Genomic DNA, 16,836 nt, shown 5'->3' with positions numbered 1-16,836 from the left:
ATTAAGGAGGATGTCTGGTTAGGGGCAAGTCTTATTCTGTGAAGGATGCCTATTTGGGAGCAGGGCTTATTCTTAGAAGGCGTCCGGGTGGAATAAGTCCTCATCCTCTTGTTCCTTTTTTTTTTCATCAAGAACAACATTCTTGTACTCTTTAGCCTCCTCCAAGTTGATGTATCATTTAGCTAGTGCTAGGAGATTGTAGAAATTGCGAGGGAGCTTCTTAGTTAAGGACTTGAAGAAATTCTCATCTTGTAATCCATGAGTAAAAGCACAAATTAGTGTATTAATGTTGTAGTAGGGACCTCTAGGGCCGCCTAAATTAAAGCGTTGAAGATAGTCCCTCGGTGATTTCCCTTATCTTTGTTGTAAAGAGAAAAGGCTCATGATTGTCCATTAACATCGTTAACTATTGGCAAATTATTGGAGAAATAGAGAGCGAAATTCTTCGAATGAGTGGATGGATCCCCGAGGGCAATTGATTGAACCACTATTGGGCCAACCATGTGAAGGTGATTACGAACACACGGCATTTGACCCCAGGGGTGTAATGGTGGAGAAGGGCAACATTTTCAAAGTAGGAGAGGTTCTCCTACGAATCTGTGGTTCCGCTGGGTTCGGAAGGTTGGGCTCCTACCAGTTGAGGGGGAGTTCATCTGCCATGATCTCTTCATTGAAGGGGATAACCTGCTGCTTCTCCAAGGGCGTTCCATTTGGTATTGGACATCTTGGAAGCCTCTTTACAGGCGTTCCAGACGTGGGATCCACTAAGGAGGGATATCCCGCTGGGTTTGCGAGGGGGGTCCCTAGTTTTTTGCGACCGGTGGTGCAGGAATACCCTTTGACTTGCTTACTTAGGGGCATCCACGTCGAATGTGGTTATTTGTGTCACCATTTGCTCCCACTGTGACCATTTGTTGTATAATCCATAGGAGTTTTGGGGGAGCCCCCATGAGAAGGTGTTTGAAAGAAATGATTTATTACCCATTTGTGTGTAACATATACGACAATATATTCCACTCAGCTCTCTACATCCAACCTAAGATATTACTAGATTTAAACTAGAACAAGGTAAGCCAAACTATAAAACAAAAAAATAGTCTCAGTGCCATTGCAGAATTGCAAAGTGAAAGACTGTTGTTGCTTGCAGGCATAAGTTGGGTGAAAGCTTTCAACTTCCGGAAATACAGCACCCAAGATACTATTTTTTCTGGTTCTGCCGAGGTGCTACGCCCATGTAGTTTGTTACCAATCCCATTATACCAAACCTGGTCGACGAGAATAAAAATTATACACAATTTCAACCATTGTAAAGGTACGTGGACAACTGATAGGTTGAGACTTGAAAAGAATGACATAAATAAAAATTATCAGAGACACTGAATAGAAAATTGTTCTTGGAGCTGAAATAAAGAGAATTTACAGGACAAATCACCTCTTTGCCAATCACCTAATCATTGTATTGACTGGTAAAATGGAGGTTGGTAGTTTGAACAGAAAACATGCTAATAGTTAACACGATGTGATGCGGAAATTGAACGTTGAAGGCAAACAACTATGACCTTTGCAGCCAGGAATTTAGATTTGTGAGTGAAAGAACCTTATTTGCAACAGGACTACGAAAAAATTAACTATTTGCACCATTCTTGCATCGTAAATTCATATATTCACATTTTCCAATATTATTTTTCTTTAATCTACATTCTGGGTGCTCAAATTTTGGATCAAATGCAACAAACTCCATGTAAAACATTAACAGGGATAGAATCTATCTAAAAAGATAAAAAAGCAATAATATCCTTGAACTTTTAGAATAAGGGTAATGCAACCCATTAACACAAGAGGCAATGAAGTTTTTTTGGAAAGGTTCAGAGGTCAAATGTCGTTTTCCTTTTTCATTTTTTTCTTTTGGAACGTATTATGTGCCTATTATTATTTTTAAAAAGAGTAAAAATGCAATTAACCCCTCATTTTTCACGGCTCAAAAATTTTCTTCCTACTCAATAATGTTGGTTGACATCACAAGGAGAATCGTTGAGCCGGTGTCAAGTATAAGAATTGCCATACACTAAGCTTAGTGAATAATATGCCCCAACTAATATATCATAGTGAACAGTACATCTTTTCACCATTTTATCTAGCAATAAATGACAAATTCATATATATAGGCATGCTTTCAAGTATGTGAATCTCACAACTAAATCTAGGAACTTATAAAAGTGTGTTTCAGATCACATGTCAAGTTGTGAAGGACATTGATGCACCGAGCTTTACAACAACCCTCCTAATACCGTCGGTACCTAAGTTACTAGTTCTGAATGAATTCTTGTTATGCAATAATAATTGTTTGGATCTCTCGCGTGCATACTTACAGAAATTTTTAGTTTGACCAGGTCTGGTGAACTTGAACTAATCACATTTGTTATGTAAGAATTGTACTTGTTATATAAATAGTATACAGATCAACAAGAGTGAGTTTCAGTTGCCTTGTAACTGGTTCATTGCAAATAAAATTGATTTGAATAAGACTTTCTCGCATGCCTACGCATATGCATGCGAAAAATTCATCTCTTACCGAATTATGTATATATGAATCTCTTAATGATTCTTGATATATAGAGAATAATAATTCTTTATTTTGGTGAGAAGAATTACAAGTTGTATGTATCTTTTGCATGATGTGGTTTTTATGTGTAGAATAAGTGATTTTTATTATTTTTTACAGAACAATACATTTTATTTGTCTCTCCCGATGTAAAAGGTGATTTTTTTATAATATATTTACTTTTAGACACTAGTAAAATGCTCGTGTAATGCCCGTGAGACATAAGTTTTAATTTTTCATTATTGATTTGTTTTCTTTCTCCATCTCGGAATAATAGGTAAATAAGTAAAAGATCTTAACAAAAACATCTTGATGAAAATATTAATACAAAACTTGATTATTGAAAAATGAACTCCAGCCCAATATTTATACATTTGATTTTACAAATGAACAATGAAGATTAATCTAATGTTGTAGTGAGAAACTCCCAAAAACTCTTTCAAAAATATTTTTAAATACTTTAAAAGCTTCTGACTTATATATAAACCTTTTTGTCAAATATACTTTTTTCTTTTAACATTCTTAGTTTCATAATACATTTAGTGCTTTTAATATTAATCTTTATCATTTTATCTAGCAATAGACGATTAAATACATATATATATATATACATGTATGCGCGTTTTTATGTATCTGAATCCCATAACTGAATCTGGGAACATAAAAAGTCTCATAAACGAGAGACAAAAAATATGCCATTTGTTACTATTATTTGTTAAAACACACACAAAAACCAAAAAATTAATTACAGAAATCTTCAAAGAACATCAGCTTCGAAATGGTGCGTATGATCTTTATGTAGCATTAATATTGGTAGTAAGAATTAGAATTTGGAACTTACATCATGGCCATGGATGTCTGCTTCAGTTCATTCTCAACGCTCCTCATATTCGCCAGCGATTGGGCAGAAAATATAATTGCCAGCCACGAACAAACCTTGTGCTGCAAAAAATCCATCACCCACCATCCAATCAAAATCAACCCTAATCATCTCATGAAATCCCTAACTTCATTTTAAAACTGCATTATGGAAGAATGTAGCTAGCTAGATCCGAGATGTAAAGAGAGAAAAGACAAACGTACCCTGAATATGGCGCCAAAGACTCCGAAAATGACGGCAACGAAGCCGGAGTAATCGATGGGGAGGTCTTGTGGGGGGATCATCGATGGCCTGAACGGCCGAGCCGCCGATGGTTGCCGGGGATCATTAGATTGAGACGCCATCGATCTCTCAACTCATCTGTCTCTACGTGCACTACTGCTTGCTCCTTATACGTGTTGATAAATATTTGTTAATGTATGTGAATATGTTATATTATACGTATGTCGGATCATACTGATTTACTCATATAACAATTATACTATAATAATCGAAAGTAATGGAGTACTTGGTAGGTGTATGACTAGTTCAATTCGACTACACCTGATTTGGTTATATATATGTATATATATTCTTAACTTTGCAAGATATTCAATGATATGCTTGTGATTTAATATTCTATGTATATTATTAAGTATTTCAACATACTTGTTAATATTTTATTTAAATAATTATAATAGTTCCTGAAGTATTATGGTAAAATTACCTAAAAGAAAATATATACATAGATAAAAATGAAAATTCTAATAATTTACAATATAAATAATTATATATCATATTTGTAAATTAAATATGCGTTGATACATGTAGAAATATTATCGCGTAATTTAAGAATAAACATAGACGTGCGGTTAACATAAATAATATCATAACAATTAAGTCGACCAACATTTTAATTATATATTACAAATATCACATCGGACTTGCTTTTATCTCAAACAAATGATTCTATAGCATATGTCAATATATATAAAGTATTTCACATTTGTTTGCTCTCTCAAATTCAATAATAGTGAAGTAATGAGCATCAATTATATTTGCAAGTCTAAAATAGAATAAATTGCAATTCTACCATAAAAACTGATAAGTTTTTCAATTTAGCGAATGTTTACAAAAAATTTTACTTTTACAAAAATGTGATTTTTATAGAAAATCTGATATTATAGTAAAATCAAAAGTAAATAGTGTTTGTAAAAATAAAAAATAAAAGATAAACAAAAATTAAATTACGCAGTGTTTGGAAAATATCATTTCCAGAACAAACTTAATTTATTAAACATCATTTTGTCCACATCTGTTAAAAATTGCTTGCATTTGCATTTGTTATTACTTATTTATCAACATAATTATTTTTCATAAAAGAATAATAATTTTTCTTTTAATTAATATAGTTCATATTTAAATTTTCTGAAATATTAATAGAGAAAGTGAATGTTTAATTTAATAAGACTTCTAATAAATAATATAATTGTTGATTTATACACAATGATTAAACTTATATAAACGCAAAAATAAATTATTTTCTTAATTAATCATAGCTATTTAACTTATATTTTTAATGACAAAGTAATAAAACAATCAAATAGTATAACAAAAGAATATAAAAATTATAAAGTACTTACTATGTAAAAGTGTAAATTCGATTTATTTAAAAATTTCAATATCAACTTTAAAAATATTTAAAAATAAATTAAAAACAGTAAAATTGAATTAAGATTATTATAATGAGAGTAAACCAGTAAATAATGAAGCTTAATTTATGTATAAAAAGACCAAAACAGCTAGAAGCTTCTAACCCCAATTAACCTAAAAACATTTTTCTCAGCAGTTTCAAAAGCAAAAATTACATTCCAAACACCTGAAAAACATTTTTTTAAAGCCAAAAGATGAACAGTACTTTCCTGAAGCTCAGGCAGACCCTGTCTTAGTTGGAATACTACTTCTCTAATAATAGGAAAGTAAGGTAGGTTGTCTGGAGTAATAAAGAAGGCTTCTTTGTTTCCATCAAAACATCTGCTGCAACAGCTACCTTAATTCATCCAATCATCAAAATCCAACTTCCAGATGCGGATTTTACATATTTTGAATATCATTAACCATGCTGTCTAGGATCCGTCGACGAGTCCCAAAATGCTTTATCATCCTGTATCTGGTTGGGGCATATTAATCAGTAGTATCTCACTCCCACTTGTTCAATAATCTCTCTCTAATAATGGAAAAGTTAAAATTGATCCATCCGAATATATTTTCAATCCCACCACTTGCATATACAAGTGAGATTGTATATCTCATCACTCATACCATGTAAATAACATCAGGCCTTCAATCTGTTCAAAGACTGATACACTTCAAATATCAAAAATCACGATATGATACTGCAAACCTGATGTGCTTATCAACTTAGATATACAGACAGAGAGAAAAGGTCACTTCAACATATTCAGAAAGACAAGACAGACCTATATGATACATAAATACAACAGTTCAGAATACTCAGTCCCCAAAGTCGACAAAACTGATGGTACTATATTTACCGTTCATGCTAGTCTCGTTGTCCATGGCTACCAATTGGAGCACAAAATTAGAAACTACAGAAAAGAAAAACATCACAACAAACGGGCTACTGCAGTGCTGTGAGAGATTGTGGTGAAATCGCTCAAATTCACTGTTTACAGTATACCACTCAATGATACACAAGAATTTTGCTACAAAGAACATCAACGAACTATCTCACAGGTTTCTAACTAGACTATCAAAGCAACGGCTAATACATACAGGAAATGAAATTTCCAGGAAAAGAAAACAACCAAAAAATAGTAGAAAGGAGGTATGGTACCAGTAGAACATTTTAACCAAACAATAAATAGCAAAAGTAACTTATTCCTTGCAACTTGAGAAAACAACTGTAGCCACTGGTCAAGTATTACAGCAACAACTCTTTCGCAACTTCCATATGAGATGGTAAGTGGAGTTTACAAGAGACTGGAATGATGTGATCCCTTTTAGATCACTACAAACACCAAGCATTGAGGATAGTGTTGAAAAATCATTAGCAAGGGTTTATCCCACATTTTAAGAAGATTTGAAGAAACCAACATGTTAATTGATTTGGATACCTACACCGAAGATCCAACTTATACAATCTTCAGTTCTTGGCTTCACAAATACCCATGAATTTGCAGCTCAGAATAAGCTTCACATATTGATAACCGAAAAATAGATACTAATCTATATATCAGAAGAATCCTCTACCAATGTGTTGATATATTTGAAATACCAAGTCGAACTCATTATCCCCTCTTTCCTCAAAAATGAAGGGGACCCAAGTTCCTCTCATTTTCATAGAAATGTACATGTACTGAACCTTATATTTCTCAATGATGACATCAACCCAATCGAAAGATTAAACAGCCTCCATCTGGTATCAGGAGACAATATCATGCCCATACTTCTGCAATTCCATCATGTGGTTCAACTGATCTTGGCGGAAGTGCCAGATAATAAATCACCAGAGACCATTGACCACACGAATGCAAAAAATAAATCAATCAATTATTATAGTGATAGACATTGTACCCTGTCGGGGAGACTTCTTGGCATTGGCAGAGCAATAACATATCTTTGCGCACAAGGTCTCTGAGTAGTTGACACTGCATCACTTGATGCTGCCTCGGCACTATCAGTTTGCCCCCGGCCATGGAATTTAGCAAAGCGATTGATAACAGAGAACTTCTCTAAATCTTGACATTCCACTCTCAAGTCCAAAATTGATGCACCTTTCTCCAGTCTGCCACATTCAAATGCATATATATATATCAATCGGAAAGATGAATACAAGAAGACAACCATAGAAGGTGAAAGTATACACAAACTACATTAAAAGCAAACACTCTTCACTCCCTCCTGCCACTCCTCGAAAAACACAATGGATTGAGAATGCAAACAAAAAGAAGAAGAATAACAAAGTGAAGGAACAGAGAAGCAAGCAAAAAAGGGGTAAAGGCAACACCTTACGGTGCGTTCTAAAATGCGCTACAACAAATTATGTGGAGTAATAATGAGATGAATATGAAGCAATTATGGACACAAATAAATCAAAGATTTGAGATAGTAACTCTATAGATTTCTTTAATAAAGTAATGATGTGGAGTACACAAGCCATGCCACATATATTTCAGTTCTCTCTTCCACCAAAAAATCTTTCAATTTAAACCAAGACTGACATAGAGAATCTCACAGAAAGCAATACAAATCAAGATAAGATATACATCCAGGCACAACAAAAAACCAGAAGAATCAAGACAAAGGTACTTACCTCAAGAAATCACTTTCCAGCTTCCTTGCTTTTCCCAACAACTCTTCAACAACTTTTGCAAAATATGGATTACCATTTAGTTTGCGCTCAGAAGGATGTCTAGAAGATATTTCACAAATAAAAATAGTTAATTAGACTGAAAAAGAACGACAAAGCAACAACCAGAGCTATAAATACAAAATATCAAGTGTTTGGCATGATTCAACCAACTCCAGAAATATCCAGATGAGTTCTTACAGGTTCATGTCATCACGGGGCAAAGCCAAATCACTTGAGCATGAAGCAATCCTGCATGCATCTCCCAGCACTACTCTAGATAGAGTATAAGTGACACTCTCATACTTCGAACAAGCATCAGTGGAGAGAATAGTTGCTGGTGGAGGCTGAAATAATTGCTGCATAAGCTGTGTTGTCAGAATAAGTCTTCTCTTTGATCTAAGCTCTAGAGGTCCATCTTCAATCAATTCAGCATCATGTTCAACCTGCCATACAGGAAAAGAGATAACAAGTCGGACAACCCTGTAAGAATTGCCCATTCGGCAGTGAGGAGAGCATACTAGCAACCGCATCATACCTTCTCAGTAAGACGATTTGCTGCCTTATTCCAGTCTGTTTCTGCCACACTGCATGCAGCAAAATTTATGCAGATTAACAATGAAGTTTTGCAGCAAGAGCCAAATACTTAGAGTATTAAAAGTGACACATGCAGAAAGTTGCTCCTAAATTCCATGAATCAAGCTACTTCACTTATCAATATGAACAAAAACCGATAAGAGAATAAACACCAGCAGATGAAAACAAAACTGATTATTTATGATTACCTGAGAGTCGAAAGATATTGTGAACCATCTGATATCTCTTTATACCAAGGATGGAGTTCAGAAGTAGCACTCTTCCGTTTCTTGGGTCTCAAAAGCACTGGATTTGGATTAGTCATATTTAGCTGCAATAACTGAGGAGAAGACAAATGATCTGCTACTAGTGTGGGGGTAGAACTTAGAACAGAGCCACCAACTTGACATGCATCAATTGGAGCAGCAGTACGTTTCTCCTCTGGATTAGGAGCATCCAACATACTAGAAGATTTCACAAGAGTAAATGGTGATTCTCCTAGTCCTAATGATGTAACTTCCTGTGCATTAGAAATGGGCACCATTTGCCCATTCTTCAAAGTTCCAAACGGGTTGAACCAGGACGGTGCCATCTGGGGACTAACCTGATGATGCTCCACTCTAACAGAAGTAGTACAATCGGCAGAAGGGTTGTTTTCAGACCCACGCAGACCAAGTGCCACAACATCCTCTGCAGCAACATTTCCATGTAAAGACGGATTTCTTTGCAAGATATCAGATGGCATAGAGGCACTCACAGTCTTGGAATCTTCAGAAGGAAATACAGTATTCGAACCCAATGTATCACCAATGTTATGCTCATTTTGCTGTCCTGCCATCAAATTTACTTGATGACCATCAAGAACATTATCTGGTCCTTTTATTCTCTTTGAGACCCTAATGCTCGGATCAGTCCCCACATCCTTCAAGGTCCTCATTTGGTTTAGCAAGGCATACTTTTTATTAGACAAGTTATTAGGTTTCAAAGTTCGACCAAAAGCTTCAATATCCTTCTGTGTTGAAACAGAACTAGCAGGAGAATCATCTGAATGATACCTAATGGAGGATGCTTGCCGCAAAGACTCTTCCATTTTTTGAGCTGACTCAACGTTTACAGGTGATACTGAGTAACCCCCTTTACTAACATCCAGACCTTGAGAACTCGATTCCACAATATTAGGCTGAGGGAACTCTGAAAAAACTGATGGAGCTTTCTGGTACAGAGCAGCAGAAGTATGTTGTGTAGGGACATTGGTCCACATGCTATGCAATAGCTGGCCGGAAGCTCCCTGATGAGAAACTCCAGGTGTGTCAAATTGCTGAGAACTTTCAATTTGATCCCTGGTTGATGGAGTTGAAGCTGGAGCTCTTTCCTGTACATCATTAGGACCAGATTGTTGAGTCACGAACCCAGACGCGGCAAGATTATCTGTTTCAGTATTATCAGAAGCATTCTGTAGAACAGTCTGTGCAGATCCTCTTTGCCCAGAGCGTGCAGCACTACCGGTGAAAGAGGAGTCAGTATGTTGATTCATTTCCATCTTTCCACTTAATCCTGTTATTTGATTATTTTGAAGCTGACTTCTCGAATAAGTAGTACCCGAAATGAAAGCTGGATCATAATTTCCAGGCATCTTATACAGAGAGTTCCCCTTGCCACGATGTCCTGGAACTGCATTTCTGTCATTTTTAAATTCACTCTGAGTTTCTTCATTAGGAAAAGGCAACGACTGGGCTGGAAAAGTTGGCCCCATCAGCAGGCCTTTACCTCCCATTTCTGCACCAGCACGACTAGCACGCATGGGATTGCTTATGTCTTGAGCATTCTGAGAAGATGATGAAAGGTCAGGAGTCTGCAGGCGTTGAGATGGAGGACCAAGCTGTAACCCAAAACCTTGAGAAACAGAAGACTGAGTACGTTGGAGGCGACCAGCAGGCCCATCAATTTTTTCTGCTTCAGGTGGCTGAGATGATACATTCCATTCAGAAGAACTTAAGTGCAGCACAGAACCACTGTTTCTTGATTGATCCACCTTGTGAAGAAGTTCCAACATGTTTTGACTGGATTGGATAGGAACATTATGAAAGTAATCAAAATATCCTAGCATAACACAGGAAATAAAAATGAAAACTATAAGTACCTGGGTGAAGAGGCCTTGTTTGGTGTGTATGAATCAAACGGTCGACCAGATGGAACAGATGCATTACGCGCATGACCAGAAAAGCTGCCACGGGAAGGCTCTTCTTCAGGGGCATTATTGTCATTTTGAAGCTCACCCTGTAGATAAAACAACATTCATAATCTCTGGCTAATCGATAGTAAGTGTTCAATGTCAACATAGTATAATCATAAATCACCTTTTCTTTTACTGCAGAATTTCTAGGAACCTGACCAAACAATTTTGACTGGCCAAAATGGGTGTGCTGCAGGTCCATACCCTGTACCTGGGTAGGCTGCTTCAGCCCATTGGTACGCTCTACATTCTCATCCAAATTTCCCATGGGATGATACTGAAACTTGCGAGGGACAGAAACTTTTCTAGCAAGCTGATTGTTTGACTTTTGTTTCCCAGAGGGCACAGATTTTGAATCACTCGCATCCCCACTTTCTCTGAAGACACCAGAAGCATGCTGAGATAAGTTGGAGCGATGGCTATCAGTAGAATTCTCTGTCGTAGTACAATTCTCTATATTGTGTCTCGTAACTTCATCTTTGTCACAGCTATTCAACGAGTCCAAACCCTGATTGTGTTCATTAACCTGGTTTATTCTCCCCGAGCGTTCACCCCCTTGAAATTGGGCTGAAGGGTAAGCATTCTTCCACTGATTGATTAAATAATTATTCTGAATAAATGCACTGGTTTCTTCACCATTCCCCATATGGCACGAGTTTGCTACTGAAGCAGCAGAGTCATTCAAACTCAAAACCCCTTTATTTGCTTGGCGATTTCCAACTGTAGAATGTACAGGCCCAAACTCAAGAGCAGAACTAGACACAGAATTGGACTTCCACAAAGAATTCCCCTGCACCACATCTCCTTGCATTACCTTCAATTGATTGTTTTGGGAGTTTTGTGACAACTTATCAGCCTCATGACTATTGAAAGCTCTATCTCTACCAGATGATGCAGCTGCGGGAGCATTCTGACCATTTGGTTGCTCTCCAGGTCCACTCTGTCCAGAGGCCCAAGTTGCAGAAATGGTCTTGGCATTTCCATATATTTGATTCCCTTCAGTAACTGATTTTTGTAGCGGACTGCGATTTGACCACTTGCTAGCTTCTTCCAAAGACTGCCCAAATCTTTGAGACGTTACAGTTGGCCCTTTTTGACCAGGCTCATTCTGATTATGTCCAGGTTGATTCAATCCCATTACATGAAGTTTATTTGTATCAGCAGAAGGGGGAAAATATCCAGAACTCGATCCTGAAAGAATATGCAGGTTGTCACTAGGCAAAGATGCTTGTTTAACATTGTCACTGTGCATGGAATGGGGCTCATTTGCTGAAGAACCATCAGTATTGTGAAAATTCAAACCACTCCACTCCTCCTGTGGCCCTATATCACTGCTAGAAGTTTCTCCGACTGCTGACTGCATAAGAGCACTCCAACTACCATTTTGAATAGATGAAGACCCATTCAATAACCCACCATTATCGAATAAATTACCACCACTCAAGTTGGGGCTCTTGCCGAAGGCAGCCCATATATTATCATCTGAACCATACAAAATCTTTTCCTCAGTCGGATCAAGGGAAACTTCGGATGAAGTAACATGCCTTGTGGGTCTTTCATGTGAGGTCTCCGATCGAGTAGCTAGCCCCCGTCTACCCAGAAAGTCAGGCAGAGGTGCATTTCTTTGTATAGAATCTGCTTGCTGAGGGGCCCCAACATCCATTATCCCAGTATCTTGGAATTGACTAGAAGCATGTCCCGACATATTTTCACTCTGAAACTTCTCTCTAGAAATGGAAGTCCCCTCCTGTGCAGAAATTTGATCAGGCAAAAGATTATGCTGGTTACTGTGAAAAGAATTTCCAGATGTTGACACTTGTGGCATTGAAGATTTCTGTGTCCCCATCTGAGAGTATTGGTTTACAGCCAAACCCCTTGAACTGGAAACAGGAACTCCATAAAGAGATTGGTCGACCTGTTGAGGCACCAAATCCACCAAACGTTGTGTCTGGCCCATGTTTGGAGGAAAAACATGTCCACTTGGGGAGCCTTGCATGGCTGAAGAAGCACAGCTCAGCCAGTTTGTACCTGTCTCAGACATCCAAGGATACTGTAATGCTTCAGAATTTGGAGTCCCGTTAACCAGAGTAGAGGACTGGCTGCCAGATGCATGTTTAATAAAGGAGGGAGCCTGATTGATCAGACTTTGAGACCTTAAATGAAGCTGCCGAAGTTGCTGCTGCCTTTGAAGCTCTTGCATTTTCCTGATCATTAGTTGCTGTTGCAGTTGCTGCATGTCGTTGACGCCAGATTGCTGTCGCTGGAATGCCTGCAGCATGCTTGCTTGCTGATGGTTCATCTGCTGCTGACCACCAAATAGATCAAAACTTACAGGAGCTACAGATGTTTGCAGACCATCTGAAGCTTTTTCTTGTTGTTCAGGACAACTCCCTTGCTGTAATTCATGGAACGATAAGCCTCTTGAGGTTATTATATGACGATCATCAGTATCTGTATCCATTGCCAGAAAGTTTGCTTCATTCTGACGAGTTTGGTAAAACTGGCTACCATAGAAGCCATTTGAATATGGCTGTTCATTTAAGGACTGACTTTTAGAAAAATCAGGCCTCAGATTTGATTGAGAAAAGTTCAAGCCATGCGTTGAGTCAACAGGATAGCTGCACTGCCCTCTATCTATATCTGCTGGTGAAACCAAAGAATATCAAACGAGCAATTAGTCACACATCAAATTCAGGAACATCAGAAAACATGAAAAATATGTGTATATACATATATATAAGTAAACTGAAAGAAAAATGCCCAAACTTGATACTGAAGCAGCAACGCCATACCTGAGCTTTGGGAAGTGTAATTGCTGCTACTTGAATTCAGTACATCAATTTGCTTCGGGCTGCCAACCCAAAAATTGTTGTTGGGCACAGACCAATTTCCTCCCAGAACATGTGATTGTCCCTGTGACGAATTGTCTTGTGCAAAGAAATTGTGAACCCTATCTCCAAATTCGTTGCCAGGCATAGATGGTTGGCACCCAAAACTTCAGCTGTTCAATGTTGGTTTATTTAAATTGATAAATAAAGAATTAACCTCTGAAAAATCAAATTCCTTCTTATCTGGGATCTATACAACATTACAATCTCTCTCTCTCTCTCTCTCTCTCTCTCTCTCTCTCTCTCTATATATATATATATATATATATGTTAAAACAAGAACTATGTTCACACCCAATTCTCCTCAAACTTAATCATCAGCCTGTGCCAACTATTCAACCATGAGACAGCCTCCTGAAGAAGAACAGCACAATGCAAGCACTATTAAGGGGGGGAAGGGATAGTAAATATGCATCAGTACGGAAAGTTAAATTCAGGTAAGATGCACAACAACCATCAATGACCATGGGTGAATAATGAAAGAACTTTAACCACAAGCCAGTTATTTTTCATACAATGCTGATAATGCATCAGCAGTCCACATCATTAAAAAGGATATAAGGGAACAGCAAGCGCAGTTCTTTGATCATTTGGGTAAATGGCAATCTTTGGGCCAGTACAGGTTCAGGGAAAGGATAAGTTGTTTCTAAAGGCACTAATTCAAATCTTTGAATCTATGAGAAATAAGTGATGTATAAAAACTACTAGGAGTTGTCAATACACCCAATATCTAGACACTGTAACAGATGAAATTACACATGTGCGTGTGCATAGTCTGTGCAAGCTCACACATGCCCAGACGGGCTTAAAGAAACACACAGATGTATATCTTAGAAACACATATACTGCAGAAAAAGAAATCTCTGTGAGACCCCAAAATACTTGTCCTCCAAATAAGTTGGAAGAAAGATAGAGCTCGTAAGGTGACCTGAATGCAGAGTGAAAATATATTTGGACAAAACCGCAAAATCATACTTTCTAAATGACCAAATCACACTTTCCCAGTCCAAAAGGCAGTTTTCTCTAATCAGAATTAAGTCCTACTCATTCAGTATCTTCAATTAAGTCCCAAATTTTACAACCATGATGCAGTTGTTGATTACTTAAATTTGTTGTTTTGCATTAGACAATTAACAAGTCCTATTCCAGTGTAACTATTTAATCAGTTCGACTTATAACTTAGTATTCTTCCTTACATAGATACTAATTTCCACAAGAAAGATCTAACAACAAATGTCTACCAGAAAGAAATTATCAAATGGATCCATTTGGAACAACAGTTGCTGATGAAACCTTAGTGTTTATTTACTTTTCCAGAAAAGTAATAATTCGATTGGAGCATAATCAAGAAACTACTGCATCTCTTTTTAATAATATACGATGCGACAGGAGCTACTGGATTCAGGACCAAAATATAAATATCAATATCCTGGTGAAACCCAATTGACTTTCAGTAATTTAGACAAGCAAATAGGATAAACATACTGAAGAATCCAAAATACTTCTACTCAGAAGATGACTCTATTCCCCCCTCAAACCACTATTGTAAGTCTTTATGTACATATTAATTACTATCCTTTCGTCAAGCGTCGCATGAGATCAATCAGCCTATCCTGAAAGTTATTATATTCATAGATACAAACGAGACTATGGGCATTTCCAATAAAACAGACTCCTCCTACAGAAGAAAGTTGCTTCTATCTCTTCAGTAGCCTGGGTTATGCATTTTCTTACTTCATCAATCAATAACATCATAACCCCATCTTCAGCCTAAAGAAAATTCATAATATTTCCTCAGTCATTGGCTTGGGAAAAAGGAAAGTTTGGGAAGAAAGTCTCATAGGCCCCACAGACAGTGACCAAGGGAGAAGGTTCCTAACCATTATAATGCTAAATAGAGCATCATATATTTAAGCAATGCAGTTCTCAAAGCAAAGAATCACCACAGAGAAAATTGAAGTTGCAACAAGGAAGAAACACCTATACAGTTAGACATTCAGATTTTATATGCAGAAGGATATGAGGACATCAAACAAGAAAACGGTACAGACTTAAATTCAAGCTAAACTAGGCTATGGTAATAAGTCTCATGAATTTTATTGTATACAAGAAAAGGCCCAAAATATGATTATATATTCCCATCAGTGTTCAGCCCACTAAGACCACATTTTTGCATATAAATATGCATGCCCTTAGAATACCTGCCAAGAACCAAACCATTCCCATATCTGACAAAATAAAATAAACAACCCAAAAAGAATTAAATGATTATCAACCGGAGTTCATCCCAACCCAAAGCACAAAATTTTCCACAATCTCACAAACAAAATAGAGAAGAAATAATGGTATCAACATACAAGAACCGCAGAATTACTCAATAATTGAACCAGTACCAATACAAGCTGGAAACGGACCTTTCAAACGTCTCGAATAGCAAAACCCTACCCCAATTTCATGCCATACGCGTACAGCATCACAAAATACACCCTCTCCGCCAACCCCCTCCTTATTCTACACACATTTACACTATATACATGTATATACATATGAAATAAATAGGGTTTGCAATTAGATAAGAGAAACAATTAAAGAAAATCGGAGACTTACGTTATAATTGAGATGTACGTGACCGCAGAAAAACGGAGATAAAAATCGATCTTCAAATACGGCGAAACTTTGTTCTAGGGTTTTGAATCGGCGAGCAGAATTACGGGGTAGCTCTAGAGAGAGAAAGGTGAAGTGCATGCTGTGAGAAAGATAAAGTGTGCGAAATTTTCAACGAACTGCGAGAGAGAAATTAGGTTCGGGCCGAGGCTAAGACTCGGGAGCACCGAAGCTGGGGCTGTGCTTGATTGGGGAGGACTCCACGAGGAATACGTGGTCCGCCAATGAGATTCCGCCATGTAGCGTTACAAAAATAGGTTGGTAGATAGTATTTAAAAACACATTTCGTGTTCGCATCTGATATTCGTGCCACAAAAATATTTCCAATAAGTACAACAAGCTCTTGAAATTTGATATAATTACAAATATTTTTTTATTATTTTAAAATTAGTAATACATTTGATGTTTAATAAAATTATACAACCTTTGAACAAAAAATTAGAATTGTCAATTTTGTCCGTATTTTTTTCGTTTTAAAAAAAATAAAAATTTATAGAAAACAAGAACTAGGTGGATGGAAATTTTTGAAAAATTGTCCACTTATTCTATAAAAGTTTTCATAAAATTTTCAAATAAAAATAATATTAATTCAAAGTTCACAACAGTATTTTAATTAGTGCACTACAAAAAATAGATATAAAT

The 16,836-nt window shown here is 36.9% G+C and overlaps 2 protein-coding genes across 4 annotated transcripts; both read right to left on the bottom strand.

Moving 5' to 3' along the window:
- On the bottom strand, positions 964-3,944 carry LOC105168843 (protein Asterix). Its single transcript, XM_011089005.2, has 3 exons — positions 3,686-3,944; positions 3,444-3,544; positions 964-1,265 (listed from the first exon to the last, which is right to left on the bottom strand). The coding sequence occupies exons 1-3, from the start codon at positions 3,824-3,826 to the stop codon at positions 1,199-1,201; spliced, it is 309 nt and encodes a 102-aa protein (XP_011087307.1). The 5' UTR covers positions 3,827-3,944; the 3' UTR covers positions 964-1,198.
- Positions 5,989-16,306, bottom strand: LOC105168842. 3 transcript variants are annotated; one of them, XM_011089003.2, is made up of 9 exons: positions 16,138-16,306; positions 13,435-13,884; positions 10,767-13,285; positions 10,550-10,686; positions 8,619-10,469; positions 8,372-8,420; positions 8,035-8,279; positions 7,798-7,896; positions 5,989-7,269 (listed from the first exon to the last, which is right to left on the bottom strand). In XM_011089003.2, exons 2-9 carry the CDS (start codon positions 13,616-13,618, stop codon positions 7,038-7,040), a joined length of 5,316 nt encoding a protein of 1,771 aa, XP_011087305.1. In that variant the 5' UTR covers positions 13,619-13,884; positions 16,138-16,306; the 3' UTR covers positions 5,989-7,037. The 3 variants fall into 3 exon arrangements, with proteins under 3 accessions (XP_011087305.1, XP_011087306.1, XP_020551962.1); XM_011089004.2 differs by having other exon boundaries at positions 13,435-13,643; XM_020696303.1 differs by having other exon boundaries at positions 10,767-13,282; positions 16,138-16,305.

The sequence above is a fragment of the Sesamum indicum genome, linkage group LG8, assembly GCF_000512975.1.
Source record: "Sesamum indicum cultivar Zhongzhi No. 13 linkage group LG8, S_indicum_v1.0, whole genome shotgun sequence".
Classification (NCBI taxonomy): domain Eukaryota; kingdom Viridiplantae; phylum Streptophyta; class Magnoliopsida; order Lamiales; family Pedaliaceae; genus Sesamum; species Sesamum indicum.
The sequence above is the reverse complement of the archived record's forward strand: the minus strand, read 5'-3'. Positions and strand labels throughout refer to the sequence as shown.